This window comes from Pteronotus mesoamericanus, unplaced genomic scaffold (genome assembly GCF_021234165.1).
Source record: "Pteronotus mesoamericanus isolate MK-2021 breed Mesoamerican mustached bat unplaced genomic scaffold, CSHL_Meso_final contig_42, whole genome shotgun sequence".
NCBI lineage: Eukaryota > Metazoa > Chordata > Mammalia > Chiroptera > Mormoopidae > Pteronotus > Pteronotus mesoamericanus.
Window position 1 is genome coordinate 15,317,720 of NW_026555157.1, and position 26,263 is coordinate 15,343,982.

A 26,263-nucleotide genomic window follows, 5' to 3' on the forward strand; every position below is an offset into this window, starting at 1 on the left:
AGGACAGTGTTCAGAGGCAGGGCTACTTATAACTCTGGAAAAGGTACTGTAGTGTCAGCCTTGTCACTATTTAGGTTATGTTCTATTTAACCACATCATTTGACCTCAGACTGTCCAAATTAAGGTGCGCAGTCCCCTGACTCTTAATACTTTGCAATAGCTATGAAGGACCATTCATTGGATTTGGCCTAGCTTAGGAATCACTACCAGCCAATTAACCAATTTATTTAGTACTCTTAAAGGGGATCCTGACCTGAACTCCCCACGAACTCTAACTCAGGCAGCTAAGAAGGAACTAGATTTAGTAAATAAATATATTTCCTCCAACAATTCACTAGGGTTGATAGGCAGGTACTGGTCAGGCTTTTGTTTCCCCACCCTCAGGACACCTACTGGATTTGTTGGGCAGCTGTCTCTCCAGCTAGGAATGATTGAGTGGCTTTTCCTGTCCCATCAGACTCAGTGTACCATTACTGCATTGTGTCAACTTATTATTAAGGGTCACGATAAAATAGTCCAGCTTTTTGGTCATGACGCAGCTGTGATCCATGTCCCACTTAAACATACTTACAACAGCTTTACAGTCACTCCTTAGAGTTTCAATGTGCACTTGCTGACTTTGTTGGAGATATTAATATATATTTGTCTTCAGACAAACTTCTCTAAAACCTTCCCTCTTTTAACATCCATATAGGAGAGAAGTTCAGCATTACTCCTATACCTGGTGCCAAAACTGTCTTTGTTGACAGTTCTGGAAAAACTGGCAAGGCAGCTATTACCTGGAAGGGAATGAGTGGAAACATTTGCTCTCCACTGGACATTCTTCCACTCAGCAAGCTGAAATCTCAGGGGCTACCCTTGCCCTTCAGCATTGGCCCAAAGAACCTCTTAATTTAGTTTGTGATTCTGGCTATACTGTCTACACTCTTTTGTATATAGATCAAGCCTTATTGAAGGGATCTATTGAGCCTCAATTGCTAAGCTTATTCTTAATTCTACAGAGTCTATTAGATGAAAGAGAGCATCCCTTGTTAGTTACTCATATTTGTTCTCCTTCAGGCTTACCCCGCCCCTATGGCTGAGGGCAGTTCTCAGACTGATGCCCTCATCAGTTTTGCTGATGCTTTGCAATCTGCATTAAATGCTCATCAGTTTTTTCACCAAAATAGTCAAGCCTTGCGTAAGGAATTTAATAGTCCCAGGGCTGAGGCCAAACAGATCATTAAAGAATGCCTTGATTGCCAAGCATTTATCTAAAGCGTTTCCCACACTTGGTGTTAATCCCCGGGGTTTGGAACCTCAAATGATTTGGCAAACAGACGTCACTCATAACCCACCTTTCGGAATGGTTAAGTATTTACATTTATTGACACCTGCTCGGGAACTTTACATGCTATGCACCACTCCCTCCCCTGCCCCGGCCTCCACAACAGGGCAATCAGGAAAAAATGTTAGAACTCATTGACTTGAAGCCTTTAGCCATTTAAGCTGCCCTAAGGAAATAAAGACAGGCAATGGTCCTGGATATATTGCCCAAGCAACTCAAATCTTTCTACAACGATGGCAGGTTAACCATAAAACTGGTATCCCTTACAACCCCACAGGACAGACAATTGTTGAAAGAGCTGATCAGACTTTTAAGCCTCTATCGAACATACAAAAAGGGAAGCCAGAAAGTATCCCCCTGGAATTTAACTATGATAGCTATGTATACATATAATTTTTTGAATTGCGATACCAATCTTAAAACCCCAATAGACAAGTATTTTGCTCATTCCAAGGCACCTGGTCCATATCCTCTGGTCCAATAAAGGGACCCATTAGGGTATGGGAAATAGGAAGGACCAGTAGAACTGTTGACATGGGGAAGTGGGTATGCATGTGTTTCAATCCCTACAGGTCCATTGTGGGTTCCAGCAAAAACAGTCAAGCCGTACAATAGCCGAGCAACCTCATTACCCGATGTTCGTGATTCAGTCGGAGAGGAATTGATGATTCGAGGAGCTGACAGACCAGATGTCCCAGATGAACCTCATGGAGAGGCATCACTGGATGCAGACCAGACACTGTTTCCTGTTCACCCCCCTGTGAAGGCTCTCAGAATGAGCCCCAAGAGCTCTAAGAGATTATTTGAAAGCTCTAACAGAGCAGAGCAAGTGCTACAGCCATCTGGGGTCAGGGATACTCCCAAGCACAGGTTTCTAGCTTATCTGTCAGTTATTTCGGCCCAGTCTGCAAAGGTAGCTTTCATCTTAGGTCTCCTTGCCTACTTTGGAGGTTTAGGAATAGCCTCTGAGAACAATCATGTGTATTGGAGTCATACTCTGAATCCACCTATGTTCAAGCTCCACACTTGGTGGGATGCTGAACCTCCCCATTCAATAATGACTCCAAGTGGATAGGAGGAACCTGGTTATCCCTGGATGGACCCCTAGAAGAGAAATGTCATTGGCTATCCATCCTGGAGAACACTGTATATATCTCTAATCATATGCCAGCTGTTTCTCACATTTAACCAATACCTCCTACTTACCCATATGGTTTAAAGGGTATGCTTATACAATTGATAATTAGAGAAATCAGACCAATGTCTCACTGATTGGGACAGTTGGCTTTAAAAAAGAGAGACACGGGGATAATAACAACCCCCCAGACTTTACCCTGTGTAAGATAGAAGGGAAGTTGGTTGAGCCAGTCACCTGGAAGTTATGTTGTGGCCAGACACCTTCAATAATAGACATCCCAGGTACCCTGTTGAAAGCAGAGGATTGGGGTGCCAAATGCGAGGGGAATACTGCCTTAGGTTCAGCCCCAGTATTAGCCAAAACCCACTTTGCGTATCATACTGTTAATTGGTATGGTGGGGGAATGGGAGCTCCTGTCACTAGAGTAACTTATATCAATCAATTATATCAATTCTAGCCCCTGGCACACTAATATTTGGAGAATGGGACTTCTGTTCATTAATCAGCAATTAGGAAGTCTTAAGTTCATTGACAATCAGAATGGGAGATTTTATTATGATATAGAAAATATTAATAATACTTGGGTTACTGTTTGAACTTATCACCCTTATCTCTTTGTAGCTGTCCCAGATGAACCTCATCTCATCTATAATAAGACCTCTAATGAATATACTTTCATTATTACTCCTGGCACTATATATACCAGTTGCCTAACCCACAAGAATGTTACTCAGCTAAATCGTACAGCTGTTCTTGTTATTGGCTGGCAGACCCAGGTTTGGCTCCCCATTTATATCAACAGAGAGTGGGCCGATCCAGGACATATAAGTGCTCTCGATAAGGCGCTTGCCCATGTTGGCACCCACCAGTTTGCTGGCATGCTTATTGCCTGTATAGTTTCAGCTGTTACTGCTGCCACTGCAGTTGCAGCTCTCTTTCAGTCTGTACAAACTTCCCAAAAAGTACATGCACTTCTTACTAATACTGCCCAAGAAATGCTCCAACAAGCTCAAATTGTTCAGGAAATACTTATCCACCTCTCTGCCTTTGAATCTGCCATCCTTCGACTAGGTGAGCAACAGGATGTCCTTGCCTTAAGACAACAACTTACTTGTAATCCTCACTATTCTAAACTGTGTGTTATCCCCTTCAGGTGGAACTCTAGCCAGTACTAATGGGAAGACATCCATCATCACCTACAAGGTGCCTGCTTTCTCTACCCACCTCAGAGGCGACTGATCAGCTCCAGCTAAGAACTCCATCAGCAGCTTAGCAACATCAAACTCCTGACTGAACAGAAGGTTATTGACACGCTCCATAATAACCTGCAGTGGCTGAACCTTTGGGTCTGGGTCATGGGAGCTCTTAGGTGTCTCCTTCTGCTAATTCTTCTATGCACTTTATGATGTATACGTAAATTATTCTCTCATGATCGTGCCCAAGAGGAGCAGGTTGCTGGCTTCATTGGTTTGACCACTTATCCACAGTCACAAACCAAAAAGGGGGAGATGTGGGGAACTGCCTTGCCTGGTATCAAGGACTGTAGCCTGTGTGAGCAAGGGCTGACCTATCTCAACTGGAAAACCAGGAATGCTCCCCAGCAGGCATGAACCCATATGGGCACAGGTGGCTCCCCAGGGAAATCAGGCCTGAAGAAAAATAATGCATTCTTTCTCTTGAAGCCTGTCCTGCTAAGAATAATGTCTTCTAGTTAATCGAGTTACCGTACACTGGATGTTTAGTTCCGAAGCACAAAGTTGTCTTGACCATGTAGTGTCATGCTGTCTAACAGACCCTGATTTAAAGAAACCCCTATGTTCTTGCAACTGTTACTTCTGAACAATATCTATTCCTCTTTGATCAACACTTTGACATTGATGGATGAGCTGCATGTGCATGCCGTGTGCTCCCTTACCTGCTGAACTCAATAAAAGCCTAGGAAAACAGGAGATCAGGGCCCTTCTCCTCTGAGGAATTGGCCAGCCTTTTCTCCCCATGCGGGTCATGTGTTGGTAGATTTATTTCATCTGCTGCTCTGGGGAACTTCGTGGGTCAAGGTCCCCCCATACCCTTGAAGGTAACTGCTTTTCTCTTGTTGCTTTTAAGGTTCTCTCTATATCTTTAATCCTTGACATTTTAATTATGTATCTTGGTGTGGTCCTCTTTGGGTCCAACTTGTTTGGGACTCTGTGTTTCCCGGTCTTCACCAAATTAGGGAAGTTTTCTTTCATTATTTTTTCAAGTAAGTTTTCAATATCTTACTCTTCCTGTTTTCCTTCTGGCATCTCTATGATTTGGATGTTGGTACACTTGGAGATGTCCCAAGGGTTCCTTATGTTATCCTCATTTTTTTAAAATTCTTTTTTCTTCTTGCTGTTCTAGTTGAATGCTTATTTCTTCCTTATAAACATACTCTATCAGTTCTTTGAGCATCCTGATCACCAGTGTTTTGAACTCTGCATCTGATTAGTTGGTTTTCTCTGTTTCATTTAGTTCTTTTTCTGGGGTTTTGTTCTCTTCATTTGGGTCATACTTCATCTCCTCAATTTGGAAGCCTTCCTGTGTTTTTTTCTGTGTATTAGGCAGAGCTGCTTTGACTCCATGTCTTACTAGCATGGCCTATTGTAGAAATGGCACCTGTAAATTGTGTGGGGTGAAGCCTTAGGTAATCACTAGGGTGGGGCAGCCTACCTCTCCACTTTGTGGCTGTGTGTGGGGGGCAGGCTCAGAAAGGGGACAATGCTGCTGCCTGGCTTCAGGAAGTTTGCCTGGCACTTGGCATTTCCAGTCACTTCATTTACTCCCCATGTGCAACTGCTGACCTTCTAGCTGTTGCCCTGGTGCCGAATTCCAGAAGGGGTGGGTCTGCATATGTTCTAAATCTGTGCAGGCCCTTTAAATAGAGTCTTCTGAAAAGCTGGCAGTTTCTTCCCCCACCCCCACCCCCACTGTATTTTACAGCCAGAAGTTATGGGGATTTATCTTTCTGGCAGTGGAACCCTGGGCTGTGCAGTCCTGCCTGGGGCTGGGGCCACTTGCTCCGAAGGTATCCCTTTCAATTTTTATCCACCACATGTGACTGTGGGACTGCCCATTATGCCACCGCCACCCATCACATCACATCTCTGTGCCTCTCAGCCCATCTCCTTATCTCCGCCCCTCCTACCTGTCTGGATGAATGTGAATTGTTTAAATCTTTTGTTGTCAGACTTCCATAGAACTTGATCTTCTGACAGGTCTGGGTGTTATTTGTCTTGAAGTCTAGTTGTAGTTCTTTCTGTGGTTGTGTGAGGAGCCGAAGCATGTTACTTTAAACCACTATCTTAACTGGAAGTCCTCTGAAATGAAATTGTTTTATCAGTTCAAACTTGTTGAGGATCACTTTGTGTGGTATTGGGAATTGCAGCCCTGCATGAGCCAGGCCTTGAAAGAGGTCTGTAAGTCTCTGCTGAATTCCAGGAATGCTGGGAGGCAGACATGACATGAGGCTAGCACCTAGGGTTCCTGTGGGAAGTCTGGCCTAAAGAATACATTGTATCCACTGAAGTTTGCTCTGCTTTGTACTGTCCTGATAAGGAAAAGCCAGGTGTTTAACTTCAAGGCAAGGGAGAAAATTCCTGAACCTCTGAACCATGCTCTAATCACCATCTGGCATCGGCATGTCTGACAGACCCTAATCTAAGACAGATCTCTGTGTTTCTTCAGTTTGTTATCTATAGAATTTGACATGGATTGATAGGCTTTGCATGTATGCAGGCTGTATACTCCTGCACATATCATTTTCAATAAAACCATTTCAGAGAAGGTCTCAGGGCATTCTCCACTGGAAGGAATTGCCACCCCTTTCTCCTGGCAGACCAAATATGTCTGAAACAGCTTATTCTCATCCACAATGGCCAGGAGGACTCCACGGGATGCGGATTCCCCCACAAACTCATGGAATTAACAAATGGTAACATTAGAATTTAAATTCAATTTTGTCTGATGCAATGCTATTCTTTACCTTGCAGTATGCTACCTTTTCATTTCCTAACCCATTTGTTGGAGGTTACTGGATGCTCGCATTCATTTTTTCAATGAATATTTATTGAAACTGGTATAATCTAGGTCCTGAGGAACAAATTTGAGCAAGATAGAAACTCAGGGAGAACTGATAGGTGAATGGGTTAATATTGTCCATCCTTAACATTTCGGAGGGGTGCCCAAACTTTTGGCATCTCTGGGCCACACTGGAAGAAGAGTTGTCTTGGGCCACACATTAAATACACAAACACTAACAAAAACTGATGATCAAAAGAAAGATTTTAAGTAAATTTACAATTTTGTGTTGGGCTGCATTCATAGCCATCCTGGGCCATACACAGGCTGCAGATTGGACACCCCTGGTCTACAGTGTGGTATGTGAAGCTCAGTCTGTTCCTAGATATTGTATCTGACCTTTCTGAATTTAATTTCCCTCATTTAAAAATACAAGCATCTAAAAATAAATAACACTTCACATAAAAAAGTCTTCTCATGGTTATGTTTCTTTAAAAATGATAACAGTGAGATTAAATAACCTGTCAAGATCACATATGGGAAAAATAAAACAAATATGAATTAATTACTTGCTGTATATAAAATATTTTACTGGGTACATTTACATATACTGTCATAAATGGTGGACCATTCAAACAAATCACAGAGTCACCATATCACCACCAAACTACCCTGCTTTTGTCACGGGACATACTTTGATTCTTTCTCCATTATCTAGACTTTGAACACGAGGAGCCGTCCATCCACAAATACTGAGCACCTATGAAATGCACAGTACAAAGTGCTGTGAAGGAAAAAAAAATTTTAATGATCTCTGTGGGCAGGGAGAGAGGTCTCTGCTGTCAAAAAACTTTTCTCTTTTTTCTTTTTTAATTTTCATTCACAGAACTTTTGAGCCAACTAGGGGACAACCACCACCACAAAAAAAAAAAAAAAGCACATACTGAAAGAAGTATAAAATGACCAAACAATGGTATGTAGAAATTATCTCACTTGATCCCTATGACCACCCTTCAAGGAGATACTATTACTATTTCTGTTTTATAGAGAAGGAAGCGTAGGTCCGGTGGACAGTAAGAAACCCTCAAGATTTTCTCAGCTAGTACAGGACAGATCAGGGTATTCAAACCCAAACTCTGACTCCTTAAGATCAGTTTCTGTAATAATCACTGTATGTTACAAGGCAAACCCAGAAACTCCAGTTCCATAGGCAAGCAGTCAACCCTGTATGGCAAGGGGGCAGTATAGTTAATATAGGGAAAAAGGAAAGATGAGGCTGAAAAGATAGGCTGGAGCCCAGTACAACGCGTGGACTTCATTCTGCAAACACTGGGGCTCCACTAAAGATTTCCAAGTAAGGCAGAAATTACTGAAGCCTTCACTTAAAGTTAACTCCTCCTAACTTGATAGAGAACTTGCAGCCTTTAGGAAAAGTAATTTTACTACTTGGGTACGTGTCCTTGGACCCTTTGGCCTCAACTCACTGTTAAAAGAAGGATAACTGCATTGAACTGTTCTGGGGAGTCAACGAAATCGTGTCTAACACAAGAGGGCGCTCAATAAACGCTAATTTTCCTCTTAAGTAGCGAAAAATCCCGCCCTACATTTTCTTCTTCTTTGAGTAGGTAATGCGATCCAGCAACACCAAAATGAAAAGAACCTGCTGGCTTAAGCAGCAACTACACCCCTACCTACAGAAACCTTACGCGATTCCACCAACGTTTCCAGGGTGATGCTCCCACATCCTCTCACTTCTCTGTACACAACCACTGGACCATGAAAACTTATCTGATCTCTCCTAAAAGTCCCTAACCAGTCCTCACAAAGAGACCGCCCAACCTTCCCCGCCCTTCCTTGAGAGGCCGCTGGTCCACCACGTCACATTCAGTTCTGTTTCCAAGGGCCTCTTCTCACTCCAGGACCGCTCTAGGCTGCCGCCTCGCCGGCCGGCTCCTCATCTCAATGATTACTGGGCGGGACCGTGACGTCCTTGGCGTGGCTGCAGGGAGGCCGCGGCGGGGAAAATGGCGGACGGGAAGGCGGGAGAGGAGAGGCCTGAGAAGCCGCAGCGAACTGGAGCCGCCGGAGGTGAACACAACCCCAGCGTCGCGGGCTGAGTGGGATGCTCTGGGCCTTTCTTTGAGCTCCCCGGGGTGGGGCAAGGACGGGCGGATATGGTGCTCACCCGGCCAGGTGCTGGGCCCAGATGAACCCCGGGCACGCCCGGTGCGGCCCGCGGGGATCCTGCCCCACATCGCCTCCCTGACGGGGTTAGCCGGCCACTGTTCATCACTTCAGGACCCCAGCGGAGGCCCTGCTTCCGAGGAGAAGGGAGATGGGCACCAGAAAGGGGAACTGAACTCGGGGTGGGACCCGCGGCGGGGGTGCAAGAGCCGCTGCCGCCACACTGGAGACGTACACCACACAAAACACGCACACACATAGTGGGAGTCACCGAGCAGTGGCCGCAGGCCAAGTTTCCGACAGAACCGGCCTCTCAGTTACACCCACGGGTTAGTTTGCTGCTTTTCGCTGAGGCGATGGACGACCCTGGCCTTTTTCCTTTATTTTCAAGCCGAATACTGACCCTGTAACACCATGGGCTGAGGCGGTGGAGGAAAAGGGGAATTAATACCTTTGTCTGCCGGCTGGTTTAAGCTGCGGGGACTAGGCTTAGGGTTTTGTTGCCTTTCTTTGCAGTGTCTTATCTTTTCTGAGTTAGGGTGTTGCCAGCTCTCTGCATACCAGGTATTTAGGTGGCTAAGTAAGGTAGTGTGATTTCTTCGTGTGTTCAGGCTATCGTCATTTTTACCCTTCACCCCTGTAAATTTGGGTCTTGTGCATTAAGGAAATATCTCCAGGCACTCTTTGTCGCAGCAAGACAACTAAACACGTGCGAGCTGATCATAATACCTTTAGAACATTTTAAGTATTACTGTCTATTCTAACTCCCTCAAGTTCTTATCCCCGAAAGTATTCAATGTGAGGAAATGCAAAACGTTAATAGCATTCGAGGGGAACTATAAAGAACTATTAGTAATACTATGTTTAATGTGGACTGTCTTGGGAACAAAAATTCAGAAGTGTAATGTGCCATTACTTTGGATCCAGAATTTCCTTTTTAAATAATATGTACAGTGCTGTTAGTTGAGCCAAACTTCTCTCCCTCCCCACTTGCCCCCAGTTTTTTACTGCCTCACTAGGAACTTTTTTCCTTCAAAAATTGTCTTGGAAATTATCGAGTAAAATTACATTAAATATTAGTTGTTAGAGGAAAAACAAAAAGCGATAGCCTAAAGAGTCTTATCTGGCTTTTAAATCTCTTGACAGTATAGGAGATGCATTTAATGTGCTGTCAAAATGTACTTTAAGTATTAACATAATTCCACTATAATTTATCCACCAACCTTTCAGTTAGGGATAATTATATCTAGTATGAATACTGATACTTCTGGCATGGTTTTGTTTTGGGAGATGGTGTGAAATTATCTCTGCTAATTGTTATAAAAAATTGTTATCGTATCCTTGTAGGTGACTTAGAGTAATTACCAGTAAATTGATAATTTTATGGCCAGCAGGTACTATTTTGATACACTGTGAAGTTTGTCTTAAGGGCTTATTTAGAAAATACTCTGATTTTTAATTGCTCTTGAACATTTCAGTAAGTTGAAAGTATAAGTATTTTTTATGAGATTACTTTTGAACTTAAACTACTTATTTGAACCACCTGCTCTTATCTCCAAGAGGAGAGATAATGCTAAGAGCAAGGCCTTAGGTAGATTTTTTTTTTTTGCTTTTTGTCCCTTTGCCTAAATTTTTGTGTAGCTTCTTGAAATAAATATAAATTTTAGGAAGGAATTATCATAATCATGGCCATTTCAAGGTATTACTTTAATTAAATTGACATTTATTGTGCTAGACATTTGGGAGGTCTTGGATATGTTCCCATTCAAGCTGCACATCAGTCCTGTTAGAGAGGTAGCTCTGTGCCCTTTTTTCAGATGAAGAAGCTGCCAGTGTATAAATGGGTCATGAAGGGTACTCCTAAAATTTCTTATTAGGTAATATTTTTCAAATAAGATATCTTTGTGCTCCAAGGCCTTCCTCTCCCCAGCTATTCGCTGGTGGGAAAGGGAGGAAATGCTTGTACAATGTGAAATTTGATTTCATATTACACATTTTGTTTGTTCAGAATGAATATAAACTAGATAAAAAAAATCCCTTTTATTAAAATATTCCTTGATAAAGAATAGTTATTTGATAGAACTATTCATGTTTTGTTATAAATTGATTTCTTTTTTTTAAAAATTGACCATATACTTATTCATCCTATAAAATATAAGTCACATTGCTAAACATTTTCAAAAATCTGTGGTCATCCAAAATTTTGTTTTCCACAGTCATTTCATTAAATATATCGAAAATATTAGTTTTTATTAGAAACCGCAATAAAGTAGTACATGTAGTAGTTGTGTTTAAAGGAAAGCACTTAGCCCTGGCTGGTGTGGCTCAATGGATCAAGTGCCAGTCTGTGAACCAAAGGGTCACTGGTTCAATTCCCAGTCTAGGGCACGTGCCCGCATTGCAGGCCAGGTTCCCAGTTGGGGGCGCACGTGAGAGGCAAAAACACATTGATATTTCTCTTCTTCTCTTCCTCCCTTCCTTACCCTCTCTCTAAAAAAAATAAATAAAATCTTTTTTAAAAAAAAGGAAAGCACTTTGGACTTAGGAATTAATGTTGGTATTTAATGGTATATTTTAGAGCTTACATTAGGTTGAAATAATTTTCTAATGAGTTATATATAGGATTGTAGGAATTATAATCACATTGATAATAACAGATTTGGCTGTCATTTTCTCCTTACGTCATTGCTTATTTCATTTGCTTTATTTCCTAAACGTTTTGTGTACCTTCATTATTGAAAGATTACATGAAAAGAAAATAGCTACTCAATTCACGCAAAGTAGTAAGTACTAATAATGTACCCACTCCTTGCCTGTGCCTTTTATATTGAAGAATAGATATTTTCACGCTGGCCAGGTAGCTTAGTTGGTTAGAGTATTGTCCCAATATACCAAAGTGGTTTTGATCCTGGGTCAGGGCACAAGAATCAACCAATGAATACATAAATAAGTAGAACAATAAACTGATGTTCTCTCTCTCTCCCTCTCAAAAAATTTCAATAAATAATATCTAAAAAATAGATGTTTTCTAAAGTTATTGAATATCTACAGGTGCTTAAAAAAAATAAAAACTTGAGAGTGAGCAAGGCCAGTTACTTACTATATCCAGAAATAAATTGCTGGATCTAGAATCAGCCACGTATAGAAATGACCTAATAGATATAATATGCTTAATCTTCAGTGTGCATCTGAGATGTAAGTGGTCTTAGTAGTTTGCCTCTTCAGGTGACAGAAACTCAGATGTGAATAAAATTGAATTGCTTCCAGTTGTTTAATTAATGATAGTGTTCCCAGCTCCCCTTTTCATACTACCTTTTTCTAGAGTAGTCCTTAGAAATCTGTACAACATCATGTGATCGGACAGATAGTACTGTGTATTAGCACATACTAGTTGAGCTAGTTGTCACACTTGATGTTGTTATAGTAAGAATTATGTTTTCACTTCTCGTTCTTTATGCTTTAATTTTCCTTTTTTTTTTTTGTTTCAAAATTATTTTGTAGGTAACAGGAGACCTAGAATTAAGTGAAGATAGGTTTTAAAACAACCAGCAATCTTGACTAATTATAGCCCTTGGGTTATAGTTCAAAGAGCAGTTTCACTATAATCAAGACTAAATGTTCTCTGTTTGTTTGTTTGTTTTTTAGAGTTTCTATATGTTCCAATTTGTAGAGATTCAGTTTTAGCTGTGTATCAGTCACAAAGAAGTTTACATGGTTTGGGCTTTACTGTAAATTTTATACGTGATTAAAAATATAAAGGGCAGAATAAAATTTAGCATATATGATTTTAGTTATAAACAGACTTTGAAAAAACTGTTTATATAATACTTTTTTAAAAGAAATTCTAAAATGACTTCCCAAATAGCAGTCTTTGTTTAGGTGCTTTTATAATTTCATATCCGAATAATAGAATGGCACCTCCTGAGGAAATCCCAAAACCTAATCCTGTGTAATTCCTTTCCTACGTTCTCATTACAACTCTCACCCCTTGTCCGAAGGGAATAGAGTTTCTTTTATTTTTCCTCTAAACAAAATCAAATGCTCATTTCAAAGTGCTTATTAACTAGAGATCCTGTAATTCCAAAACTATATAGATTGAGATCTGTAGCCTCCAATTTTTTAATGTTACTTATCATCCTATATGTGCTTAATTTCCCCCCTCCCCCTCCATTCAAGCTTTTTTTTTTTTAAGATTGTATGTGTTTATTTTTAAAGGTGGGAGGTGGGCGAGGGAGAAAGAAAAGAAGAGAAACTGAAGAGTGAGAGAGATATCTGTTTATCAGCTGCCTCCTGCATGCCCCCAACTGGGGACCTGGCCTGCAATCCAGGCATGTGCCCTCATGGGAACCAAACCAGTGACCTTTGTGTTCATAGGCCAGCACTCAGTCCACTGAGGCATACCAGCCAGGGCTCAAGCTTTTTGTCTTCTAACACGTCTCAATGCTATCCCTTGCAGGGGTGTCCAACCCACATGCCACATGCAGCCCAGGATGGCTATGAATGTGGCCCAACACAAGAGCATAAATTTACTTAAAACCTTTCCTTTTTTTTTTTTTGCCTCATCAGTTTTCATTAGTGTTTGTGTGTTTAATGTGTAGCCCAAGACAAGTCTTCTTCCAGTGTGGCCCAGAGACACCAAAATGTTGGACGCCCCTGTGGCTTAGAGCATCTTTTCTTTCTGTCAATAAACCATCCAAGGTAGCAGAATGCATTATTTATAGAGTGAATTGGTAAACTGGCAAAAGAAAATAAGAATTTTTATAATAGCCAGCCTTCTGTCCTACCTCCCAATATGTTCTTAAATAACTTTGTAGCATATAACTTAAGATATTCAAGATGTGAACTGATTTCACTATTGATTAATACATGAGCTTGTATGCCTTCTGTTTGGCATTATAATTAACTCATTTTTCTTTCATGAGAAAAAATAAAAACCTAAGGGTAGCCTAAAACAAATGGTAACCAAGTTTTCAGAGTAGACTTACTCAAAAGGTGATGACCTTGTAGTCTTCCTTGAAGTTCCTTTGCAAGTAAAGATTGTGTGAGATGTACATGAGGAACACATCACTCAAGAAAATTACCCCAGGCTTTATTAACATTGTAGTTCAGGTAATAATGGGCTGTTTGTAACTGGGTACTTTGTGTAACTAGTAGTACATTACTGAAGAATATTAGAATTTATTAGTCAAATGTATTATCCTGTGATGTGACTAATTGCTAACAAACTAGACTGTGTAGAACTAGTTACAGAGCTTAATTTCTAAAAAGCAAAATGTCACAAAAAACTATAGATTATTGTACTTCTTAACAGTGTAAAAATGGGTCTTTATTTGTCAACTCTAGAAAGAAAGGTCTTTACTTTTTGTGAACTCTTATGTTTATAATTTTAAATTGCTCTGTATTTTATGCTAGTTAATTCATGGGAGCCTCTTCTACTGCCACACAATCTCAGTTCCTGCTGTATACTCTAACAAACAGTGGAAGAGACTGTTGGGTCAGTAGGTGACAACTACAGAGGTATCTTCCTTATAAATGATGCTTTTTGAGGTTGCTGCTCCCATCAATCTGCTCAGTAAAAATAGCTCATCTTGGTAAGTTGTTTCGACTTCACCAGGACCTGAAGAAGAAGCAGAAAAACCTGTGAAAACTAAGACTGTTTCTTCCAGTAATGGAGGGGAAAGTTCCAGTCGCAGCGCTGAGAAGCGATCAGCTGAAGAAGAAGCTGCAGACCTCCCAACAAAGCCTACAAAGGTCTCCAAGTTTGGATTTGCCATAGGTAGTCAGACGACAAAGAAAGCCTCAGCCATATCCATCAAACTTGGATCAAGTGTGAGTTGTTATTTTATATATGGTATTTGTAATGGGTCTTAAGAATTTGTTTTGGAAATGTGCTTTTACTGGGTTCGGTAAATTAAGTATAAAAAGGTACATGAACTTATATGTAAGTATTTAAGGAGTCATTAGCATCGTGTTTAAGAAAAATCTGGATGAATTATATCTCAAGTTATTTTTTAAAAAGGTTTAGAATATAAAAAGGAACGTCTGTTATAGGGATTATATGATTTATAAAGTAATAGCTTAGAATTTTTCTAAATTGAGCAAGACCTAAAAATATTTTCAGAAAGAATTTCAGCTTATTTTTCATATCTTGCAATCTAGTAATATTAAAAATAATATCTCTAGAAATCAGGTTTTTTATCTTAAAAGGTTACTATTAGTAAAATATTCCTTGATAAGAAAAGCTTCCTGAATACCTTACTTTGGAGCTACACATGACATTCATATCCTGTGACAATAGTTCCTTACAGATAACTTCTGATCGTTTGTTTTAATATGTATTTAATATGTAAGCCATGAATTAGTACTTATGAACTATGTATTTGGAAAGTTTTTGAAATATTAGATTGAAGCACACTAAGTTTAGAAATTGGTCTATTTCTGATTATTTTATGTGGTTCATCCAAATAGATTTCTTCTTTAAGGAAAAAAAGTTACTTATAGTGATTGCTTTTGGCTTTAGAAAATAGTTACTTTCTTGTGTAAGGAGAAAAATTCTAAAATTGCCTTTCATTGTTTATTCATGTCTGTTCTATAAAAATTAATGCTCAGGTGCTAGGTGCATACAGATGTTCTGCACTAGATGTTTATTCAAAGATCTTTAAAATATGGTATGGATCAAGTTACTGCTTTTCATTGTTTATTCATGTCTCCTATAAAAATCAATGCTTAAGTGCTAGATGCATACACATGTTCTGTATTAGATGTTCATTCAAAGATCTTTAAAATATGACACGGATCAAGTTTCTACTATAAATTTGAGTCACACTCCTTGTTTTAAAAAAGCTACCATTCCTCAGAATCTCTGCTCCCACCCTTTGCTGTTTTGCCTTTTTCTTTTTCTTTTTTAAAAATTCAGTGTGAATAAAAGACATTCAGCTTGTAACTTCATTACTTATGACAAATCACCATACCTGAACTGATTCTTTTTGTTTAATCTGGGTTTTTTTAAAAGTTGCATATATTTACCTGCATAAATACTTACTTTCTTCAATTGTGATTAAACAGGCATTGTCACATACACTTTTCATACATATGTTATCCTTGATAATAAATTTTACTATGGTTCAGCGCACACCCCCTAAATCAGATACCAAATTCCTACTTTTTCTAAAACATTCATGTGATTCAGTAATTGCTAATCATATTAGATGGGAGGATTATGTTTGAAAAAAGCCTACTCAGTAAAACTTCTACTTTTGGGAAAACAAAAACCTATTTTTATAAAATAAACAATAGTGTAAACATAATTTTCTTGAGGGGTTGAGGTGCAGGATATAAAAAATAATTGGAATTTTTGGCTTTTGATTATATGATGTAGTTGATAGAGCCAACAAGTACTTAATGGGTCTTGGGTTTTATCTACAGCAAATATATGACTTCTTTAAAAGAAGATTATAGGGTGTTTCTAGAGTCACTATGCATAATCTCCAAAGTAACATTTTTTATTCCTTTAGAATCAAACATTGTTTATAAAAAGTATTTGTATATGTTAGAGAAGAACAAATGGTTAATTTTGTTTTAGGAGGTCAGAGAGAGTTCACTGATGAAGAGATGTTTGAGTTGGCCTTAAGAGCAGACAGAAGGCAAAAGGACATCTCAGATAAAGGGAATTTCATGCAAAGGCAATTTAAATATGAAACCACCTGGTACCTTCAGGAAATTGTTTGTACTTAGAAGGTGTTTGGAAGGCAAATATAGGATAGAACACCCCCAAAATAAGACCTTATAACCAAATCATAAAGGACTTGTATTTCATAAATATAGTTTGTTTTATTCTTTAGCTTTTAGCAGAGCCATAGAACCTTGTAAGGAGGCTTATCCCTTAAATGGATTTGCATTTTAGAAACTTCACTGTACCAGGGGACCCCCAAAATACTAGAATTATCTTCTGGAGGGCAGGCGCCTTGTAGTGCAGGCTTCCCCCGCTAGGTAAGAGTTCTAGGAACCTATCTGTATTGGTGTACCAACTGGTGCTATTGTGAGAGGCTGTGTTCAGTTTCAGTGAATTTTTTTTGGAAGATTTTCTTTCAACACGATTACCGATTTCATGATGGGTGATTTATGAGCACACCTGCCCACACCACACCACACCACACCACACACACACTGACATTTTTGGTCAGTAGTTTTTGACCAAAAATGGCAGGACCCCTATGCCCCACCCTCCCTATTCACCTGATCTCACCCCAGTGACTTTTTTGTTTCCTTGGATGAAAAGAGTCCTCAAAGGGAAACATTTTCCCAATGTGGAAGAAGTGAGACAAAAAAATGACAGCACTAAAAAGCATCAAAATTGATGATTTCAAAAACGGAGCAGTGAGAAAACATCTTGATAGGTGTATTACATCAAATTGAGAGTACTTTGAAGGTGACTGAAGTTTAAACGTGAGAATAAATACACAATTTTTTGTAAATAAATTCCTGGTATTTTAGTGTTCCCAACCTCGTTATAGCTCACTCAGTAAAGAGGATTAGAGAGGAAAAAACACAACTGGTAAATCTAATCAGCAGGACCTTACAACATAACATGCAAGTTGAAAGATTTTCTGGCTTTGGTACTTTACAAACACTGAATCTAAAATACCCACAGGAGCTAAGTGGAGGTGTCCATTCTTCAGATGACATCCTGTTTGAAAGTAGACATAGGTGTTGGTAGTTTAAACTATTTAAAACTTTGAGAATGAAGGAATGGTCGCTAAGGACAGAATTATAAGTATCTCATTTGAGGGGGAACATGAGGGATATAAAGAGAATGTCGGAGAATAACCAGTAAAAAACAGTGTCAAAGGTATGGGTGTTTTCAAAAACGAATTGGTCATTAGATTCAGATGCAGCACATTAGTGATTGGTGAGTACAGAATCAGGGTCACCTGAGTCTGAGTGAGGACTCTCAGGTAATGGTAAGGGAGGAAGCCAGATTGCGGTGGATTGAAGACTGAATGGGTGATGAAAGGATCGGAAATAGTGAAGACAATTACTTCAAAAACTTAGGTTTCAATAGAAGAGATGGTGTGAATGAAGCACGTTTACAGGCCGTAGGACAGAAAGCCAGCTAACAGAAAGATGAGTCTTGGTGTCTTTCATGCACACTGTACTTAATTTTACTGCTCTTATGAGAAAGAATTACTAATCTTAACCTGTTCAGGTGCTCCTTAGCTAAATGATACTAAATTATAGGTTGTAACTAGGAAATCTTACAAGAGGAAAAAAATGGATGAAAAAATGGATGATAAAGTAACACCAACCCATTGATAACTCACATTTTCAAAAATAAAGAATGGATTTGTCTAAAGTTTGTTTTGAGTTTCTTACTATTTCTATGAAAACATTAAGTTGAATCTTCGAAGATAAATTATTTCATTAAATGAAATATTTAATATTTGAAAATGATTAATAATAATTCAGCCTGTATAAATGTTATATCTTACTCTTTAATATGTTTTTTCTTCAGAAACCTAAAGAAACTGTTCCAACTCTTGCTCCAAAAACCCTTTCAGTAGCAGCAGCTTTTAATGAAGATGAAGATGTAAGTTGACACCCAGTTTTTATTATTTTACTTTAACCAGTACTTTAAGGGACAATTTAGTGGCAAGTTATAGGTTGTATTAATGGCACGAGTGAATTTCCTTTTCAAAATCTGAATTTTATGTGTGGGAGAGAGAGGTAGATATCTGCAAAACCTGGATATTTCTATTTATTTAATTGGAGGATTTAAAAAAAAAGTTGACGGGGGGCAAGGAACTTAAGAATCAAATCAATAAATGCTTATTATGAATAGTAATGTATGTACTAGAAAGTATATAGTATCCAAAAAGAGAAGAATTGAATACTGCTGTCTTGAATCATTTTTGTTTGAAGTCTTCAGTGATGAGACATTATACATGCACTCAGCTTACAAAAGGCCGCAATAGTGGTTTCTTTATCCCAATGAGGAATAACAGGACTTCTGGCCAAGAGGGAGGCATAGGTAGATACACTTTGCCTCCTCGCACAACCAAAAGAAGGACAACAAATTTAAGAACAAAAAATAACCAGAACTTCCAGAAAACCTAACTGTATAGAAGTCCAACAACTAAGGAGCTAAAGAAGAAACATTCATCCAGACCAGGAGGAGGGGCAGAGACAAGCAGCTGGGGCATAAAGGATGTGCAGCAAGGGAGCAGCTGGAGGACCAGTTGGTCCCATATTTCATGTGGATAAACTGGGAGGAACAGCTGGGGAGCAAGACAGACCATCCAATCCAGGGTTCCAGTACAGGAAAAGAAAGCCTCAAAACCTCTGGAGGTAAAAAGCCTGTCTGGGTTGTGGCAGCAGGAGAAACTCCCAGTCTCACAGGAGAGTCTATTGGAGAGAGGCACAGGGTCCTGGAATGGGCACAAACCCACCCACTCAGGAATCTGCACCAGAAGAGCCCAATTTGCTTGTGGGTAGCAGGGAAAGTGACTGAAAGCCAGCAGAGAGCTGAGCAAATGGCAGTGTTCCCTGTCAGACCCCTCTCTCACGGACAGTGTCACAACTCAGCGACCTGGGTTCTCCTGCCCTGGCAAATACCTAAGGCTCTGCCCCTCCCCAACTTAACAGGCGCTCTGAGACAAAGAAATGTGGCCCAAATGAAAGAACAGATCAAAGCTCCAAAAATAGAACTAAGCGATGAAGAGATTAGCCAACCTGTCAGATGCACAGTTCAAAACACTGGTAATCTGGATGCTCACTGAATTGGATGAGTATGGTCACAAAATGGAGGAGAAAGTGAAGGCTATGCAAAGTGAAATAAAAATACACAGGGAACCAACAGTAAAGGGAAGGAAACTGGGATTCAAATCAACGAGTTGGAGCAGAAGGAAGATAAACATTTCAACTAGAACAGAAAGAAGAAACAAGAATTCAAAAAATGAGGAGCAGCCTGGGAACATCTGGGACAACTTTTAAATGTTCCAACGTCCGAATTACAGAGGTGCCAGAAGGAGAAGAGGAAGTGCAAGAAATTGAAAATTTATTTGAAAAATAATGGAGGAGAACTTCTCCAATCTGGCCACAGAAATAGACTTCCAGGAGATCCAGGAAACTCAGAGAGTCCCAAGGAAGCACACACCAAGGCACATCGTAATTACATTACCCGACATTAAAGATAAGGAAAGAATCTTCAAAGCAGCAAAAGAGAAGGAGACGGTTACCTACAAAGAAGTTCCCAAAAAACTCAGGTGATTTCTCCAAAGAGACCTTGCAGGCAAGACGGGGCTGGCAAGAAGTATTCAAAGTCATGAATGACAAGGAACTACACTCAAGATTACTCTATCCAGCAAAGCTATAATTTAGAATGGAAGGGCAGATAAAGTCCTTCCTAGATAAGAGAAAGTTAAAGGACTTCATCATCACCAAGCCCTTATTATAAGAAACATTTAAGGGACTTATCTAAGAAAAAGAAGATCAAAAACTATGAACAGTAAAATGACAACAAACAACTATCAACAACTGAACCTAAAAAACGTGAACAGCTAGAACACGAACAGAATCATAGAAGTGGAGATCAGGGGTGGGGGAGAATGGGGTAAAGGTACAGGTAATGAATGAGAAGCATAAATAGTAGGTACAAAATAGACAGTTAAGAATAGTATAGGAAACGGAGAAGCCAAAGAACTTGTATGTACAACCCACGGACATGAACTAAGAGAGGGGAATTCGGGGGGGAGGGGTGGTGCAGGGTGGAGGGGGATAAAAGGGAGAAAAAGGGACAACTGTAATACCATAATCAATAACATAGATATTTTTAAAAAAGGAATAACAATAGTGCAGATGATTCTGCTAGTAATTTGACTCAATGAACTTGTATTCCAGAATAAGCATAAAATACTTAGGTGCTGTCTTAGGCAGTCCTAGTCCCCTCATGCCCCTCATAGTGTGCCTATCTTACTTAATATGCTTGTGAATGACTGAAATTTTAAACATAATGCTTGCTTTTTTTCCTTTGGCTCCAACTTTGCAAGTTAACCCTCATTTAAGATGTCACCCCGTTGTATACCAATTAAGTGTTACTGGGTACATGAGTAATTACTCCCAAAAGGAAGAACAATAAGAATTATACATTCAGAGGAGCACAAACACTGTGGGGTAGGGGTGATTAGGAAGAATATATAAGACAAGAAATATGAGTTGGTTACTGAGACATGTAGGGTTTTGACAAACCAAGGAATACTTCTGTAAGTTAAGGCATCAGTTTTCAAATTGTAAGTGGTAAATACTAAACAGCTGTATTTGACTGGGACTGGAGATTTTTGTAGAGGAGTTTTGGAGAAGGATAAATGTGAAGTGATTGGAGCCCAGATCAACAGGTAAAGTAAGAATAACTGGTGATCACTGTATTCTCCTTTGGACATTTACTCATTCTATACATATAAGTGCTTTCTATATGGTAGGCACAATGAGATTATGAAGATAAATCAGACATAGTCCTCTAGGTGGAACTCAGCCTTCTGGAGCAGAGACTTACGTATAAAATAGTACAAAATAAAAATCAAAGGTACCTGGAGATGAAGTTATTTGGAAATTCAGGGATAGAAGAAAGTCTGAGTAACTAGATGCAGCAGCATGCAAAGACCACCAGATTTTTTTAAACTAATTTTCAGAGTCCTAGGGTTATCTGGAAATGTCTCAGGACCTCCTGTGGTGGAAAGTAGTGATGCCTAACAATCAGGGCTCTGGTCTCCTGCCCCTGTTTTATTTACAGTGATTCTTTTTATCTGATTAATAATTGGAAGCCCAAGTAAGATTTTCTTGAGGAAAAAATGTATTTCATTTCACTGCCTCTCCCCATAAACGTTTAAAAAATACTAACTTAAATAATATTTACTGTTTTCTGCCAGTGCTAACATTCTAAGAGATTACATAGCATTTTGGTACATACAGATTGTATGAAGGAAGGACAATATAGGAACAAAGGAACAGAGTATAAAAATAGAAGCTAGAAATTGTAAGCACTAGAAAGAGGCTTACTTTGAGTGTCTAACAATTGGGATGTGTCTTCACATACCTTTTTTTTCCCCCATGTATCCCTTTGACTTGTGTAGTACAGTTATTTCTTGTTTTGCAAATGGAGAAATTAAGCAGTTGAGTAAACTATGCATAAGTATGTGCTGATGCACACAAATGTTGAACTATAGGTCTTAGGATTTTTAGTCCTCTGTCCTTTACATCATCCCTTACTGCTTTCCCTAAATACTTTTTTTAAAAAAATATTTTTATTTATTTTTAGAGAGAGACATTAATTTGTTGTTCCACTTACTTATGTTTTCTTTCGTTGATTCCTGTATGTGCCCTGATCAGTTATCACACCTGTGACCTTGGCCTATCAGGTTAATGCTCTAACCAACTGAGCTACCTGGCCAGGGCTCTAAATACTTTTATTTTTTATTTTTTTATCCTCACCCAAGGATTTTTCTTTTAGTTGATTTTGAGAGAAACGTCAGTTGTCTCCCATTTGTACATACCTTGACTGGGGATCGAACCCACAACCTAGGTATGTGCCCTGACCGGGAATCAGACCCACAACTGGGACAATGCTCCAACCAACCATGCCACCAGCCAGGGCTTAAATACTTCTTTAAAGAAATTTTGGACACGTTCAGGCAACATTCATTCTGCTATAAGATGGTAATGATAGGAAAAGATCAACTTGTCTCTTAGATGAAAGAACCTGTGCAACTAAAATCTTTATCTGGCCCTGGCCAGGTAGCTCAGTTGGTTGTAGTGTTGTCCAGATATGCCAGCATTGAGGATTTAGGATTCAATCCCTGGTCGGGGCACATACAGTAAGCAGCCAGGGCACAAATAAGAACAGCAGCAAATCAATATTTCTCTCTCCCTTCTCACTCCCTGGATCCCTCAATCCCTCTCTTCCCCTCTCTCTCTAAAATCAATAAATAAAATCTTTATCTGTTTTTATTTTTCCTGTGGAACATGATAACACTAGAAGATACGCATTTCTTTTAAAAATGTAGTTAACATTAATTTTTTCCCTTTACCAAAATTTGCAGTATTGAAAATGCTAAATGACTTAATATAAAACAGCATATTAGTAATTAAATGAATTTAATAAATCTATATGCAGTCATCTCTGTTTACATCCTTTTTTTTCCTTTAGAGTGAACCAGAGGAAATGCCTCCAGAAGCAAAGATGAGGATGAAGAATATTGGAAGGTATATTTTTTCATGAATATTGTAGAAAATGATGATGATTAAAAGCAAGAATAAATTACACATCATCTTTTAGTGTTCATGTTTTTCTGACATATTCAGGCAAAAGAAATAACAGTTTAAGGGTATTTCTTTTCAGGCAGATGCAATTTTTTTTTTCTTTAAATGAGAAATGTTCCTGATTTAAAATTTCAGTTAAAATTTTTTTCTGGTATAAAAAAATAAATGGCTTTCATTTCATATTCATTCTCACCACTTAATCATAAATGCCCTTTTTTTCTTTGGTAACTTAGATGCCAAATACCAAAATAAAAAGTACTTTAATTTTCCTTGTTTCTTTTGTCATGGAAATGTTAATTTCAAGTTAACATGATATTCAGTTTCTTGTCTTTGTATGCACAGATGGATAATACACAGGCTAGTAAGAAAGCTTAGCTTTAAAGCACCCCATATTACATCCCCATTTCTACCTAATGTATAAACTTCTAAAGGACTAATTGCTAAGTCCATAACAGGCATCAGTCTTCAGCTTTTCGGTCTGTGATGCAAATGGGAACAGCCCAGGTGGGACTGTTAGGTCCCAATACCTTCCTTTCATACTGGGACCTAACTAAGAAATAACGTCTGACATTATAACCCCATGTAAACACCCATTATACAGAGTTCATAAAACGACCTGAACCTTTTTATGTGTGTTTCATCTTCCTGGTTTTCTTTTATGTATTTTTTTATAAATGCTGATGGCAAACCAGTAAATTGATTTCATGACCTTATTAATGGGTTGCAAGCAATAGTTTTAAAAACTATAATGTTGCCACCCTTAGCTATATAACAGAATTATCTTCAAAGTTTGTTTAAAACAACAGATTTAGCCCTGACCAGCTTGGCCCATTTGGTTGGCCATCATCCCACAAGCTGAAGGTCGTGGGTTTTGATTCCTGATCAGGGCACGTGCCTAGGTTGTGGGTGTGGTCCCTGGTTGAGCGCATTCTTTTCCTCTTTCTTCCTCCCTCCTCCCCTAAACAAAGAAAAGTATAGCTTTACCTGGTCCTCCCTCAGGCCTACTGAATCTGAAATTTTAGGACTGGGTCTGTGGAAAGTACATTTTTAAAAACTTCTGTAGGGCCTTCTGATGTTCAGCCTATGTTTATAATCAGTGCTAAACAAATGTGTTTTGAATGAGTTAAAAACATGGCCTAAAAGGCTTTGTATAACATTTTAAATAAATGTCTTTTCTTTTAACACAGGGATACACCAACATCAGCAGGACCAAACTCCTTTAATAAAGGAAAGCACGGGTTTTCTGATAACCAGAAGCTATGGGAGCGAAATATAAAATCTCATCTTGGAAATGTCCATGACCAAGACAATTAAATGATATGTTTTGAAATTGGGGTGTCGGGTGGGTGTAAAGTTAAAAGGAACAGTTTCCTTTTTAAAGAATGGTATAAGACTATCTTTGGAGCCGCCTTTTTTTTTTTTTTTTAAGATTGAATGGTACACTAATAAATGAGAGTTTGAAATTAGACGTAATTTATGTTTTATATACAGATTTCAAGACATTTGCTAATTTTGTAGTTTCATGTGATTACTTTCCAAAGGTTACAGATAATTTTAAAAAAATCAGAAATGGTACCTTTCTAAGAATTGCATATTTTTTTAGACACAACTATTAGCACATTAAGAGGGAAGCAAAGAGTTATTGTCTGTTTAAACTGCAAGTAATTACTCTCTAACTTAACTCCCTTATTAACCTAGACTTTCTGGCTCCCAGGAACAGCCTTATAGAGAGGGAGTATTGTATTGGGAGGAAAACGTTACTGGAGTATTGACTGAAAATAAATTAGTAAAATTAAAATACTGCTTTTTTTTCTAATGGGCATTTTTTTTTTTTGTTTCAAGTCATATACTAGATATTGCATTGCTGTCAGTGGATACAGAAGCTTAGCTCTTTAAAAATTTCTTTTAATTTTATGTAAACTGTTGAGTATTCAATATAGCCCACTTCACCTTAATGGGGCTTGTCTGCCTTTATTAGTCTTCAAAGAAAACACATTTGCTACCAAAGGAAATCAGTATTTTGAATGTGCTTCTCTTGGTTTTTGTTACTAGCTTAGTTCCTGTACGCATTCCCACCAGACTTGAGGCAAGTCATAGGAAGCTGTTTCTTTTAAAATACAAACCACCACCAAAAATTTTAAATGTACATAATACTTAAATATTTGGCTGTTTTTATTTTTTAAAAGGTAACAAATAGCATAAAAGCAACATTGTATGAAGATTGAAAATGAGAAAGATGCACTTTCTGTAAGTTTGGCAAAACATTTAAGTTAACGTGAAATCCAATTTGATTTGATTTGTACTTCAGGAATTCTTATTTAATACAGTGGTTTGTTTTAAGTGTGTACATATTAACCAATGGCCTATTAAAAGCACATTTTAGATATTGAAAAAGAGAAGGAAAGAAAATGCATCTTTAAACATTTTATGGAATCTTTGACCACATATACTTTGGTAGAGCTACGTGTTGTAGGGTTTGTTTGTTGGGTTTTGTTGTGTTTGGTTTTTTTTTGTATTTTTGTATTGTATATGAATTATTTTTTAATGTGATGATTAAACACATCTTTAAAGGCATAGTCATAGATAAAAGAAATGCAGTATAATGATTTTCTTGAAAATTTCTACAATGTTAAATTTGCAGGCAGCTTCAGACTGTCTTAGTGGTGGTAACTACTCACTCAGCCCTTTTAAAAGGTAATAACTCCAGAGAAGCAGCCTGTATATATTCCTAACACTTTGTTCACTTTTATTCATTAGAGTAAGCCCCAGGTAAAACAATGGAAATGTATATAGAACTATTAGTTCTTACTTACTTGATTTAATGGTATCAAGATACATGAATTTAATGTGCTTTAATGTAGGCGAACTTTTTATTTTTGTCCATTTTACTGTTTATGTTAAAATAGCATCCCTCTTTGCATATTTGTTTCTTTACTCAAACAAAATATTAACCTATGGTCAAGATGGGAGAAAGAGATGACTGAGATGAATGTCTTTACTACAATACCAATAAATTTGTCGAACTCAATAGTGTTCTTATTTTCTATTCCACTTCATTGTTCTGCGTTGTTGTTGTTTAACAAAGATAAGACAAATGTTATGATTATTCCTCTTGCTAAGCTATTGAGAGATTTTAAAGTTATTAATTAGACTCTATCTAATTTAGCATATAGTTTTGTAGCATCCTTCTCCTCCCCTGCCAAAGTGTTGTCTGCCCTGTGCTGTAGAAAATCCTACTAAGGCATTTCTAGGTGTTAGAAAGTATT

General features: G+C 38.5%; 1 protein-coding gene across 1 annotated transcript; it reads left to right on the forward strand.

Moving 5' to 3' along the window:
- The first annotated feature begins 8,492 nt into the window (after positions 1 to 8,492).
- On the forward strand, positions 8,493 to 26,025 carry PCNP (PEST proteolytic signal containing nuclear protein). Its single transcript, XM_054577394.1, has 5 exons — positions 8,493 to 8,591; positions 14,302 to 14,516; positions 18,199 to 18,273; positions 22,885 to 22,940; positions 24,185 to 26,025. The coding sequence occupies exons 1-5, from the start codon at positions 8,528 to 8,530 to the stop codon at positions 24,309 to 24,311; spliced, it is 537 nt and encodes a 178-aa protein (XP_054433369.1). The 5' UTR covers positions 8,493 to 8,527; the 3' UTR covers positions 24,312 to 26,025.
- The last annotated feature ends 238 nt before the right edge of the window (positions 26,026 to 26,263 follow it).

Bases quoted from the DNA above. Each gene is read 5' to 3' on its own strand.
- PCNP (XM_054577394.1), top strand. From the start codon at position 8,528: ATGGCGGACGGGAAGGCGGGAGAGGAGAGGCCTGAGAAGCCGCAGCGA. The intron at 14,517-18,198 runs GTGAGTTGTTAT...TTTTTTCTTCAG, and splicing joins CCATCAAACTTGGATCAAGT to AAACCTAAAGAAACTGTTCC. The intron at 22,941-24,184 runs GTATATTTTTTC...CTTTTAACACAG, and splicing joins AGGATGAAGAATATTGGAAG to GGATACACCAACATCAGCAG.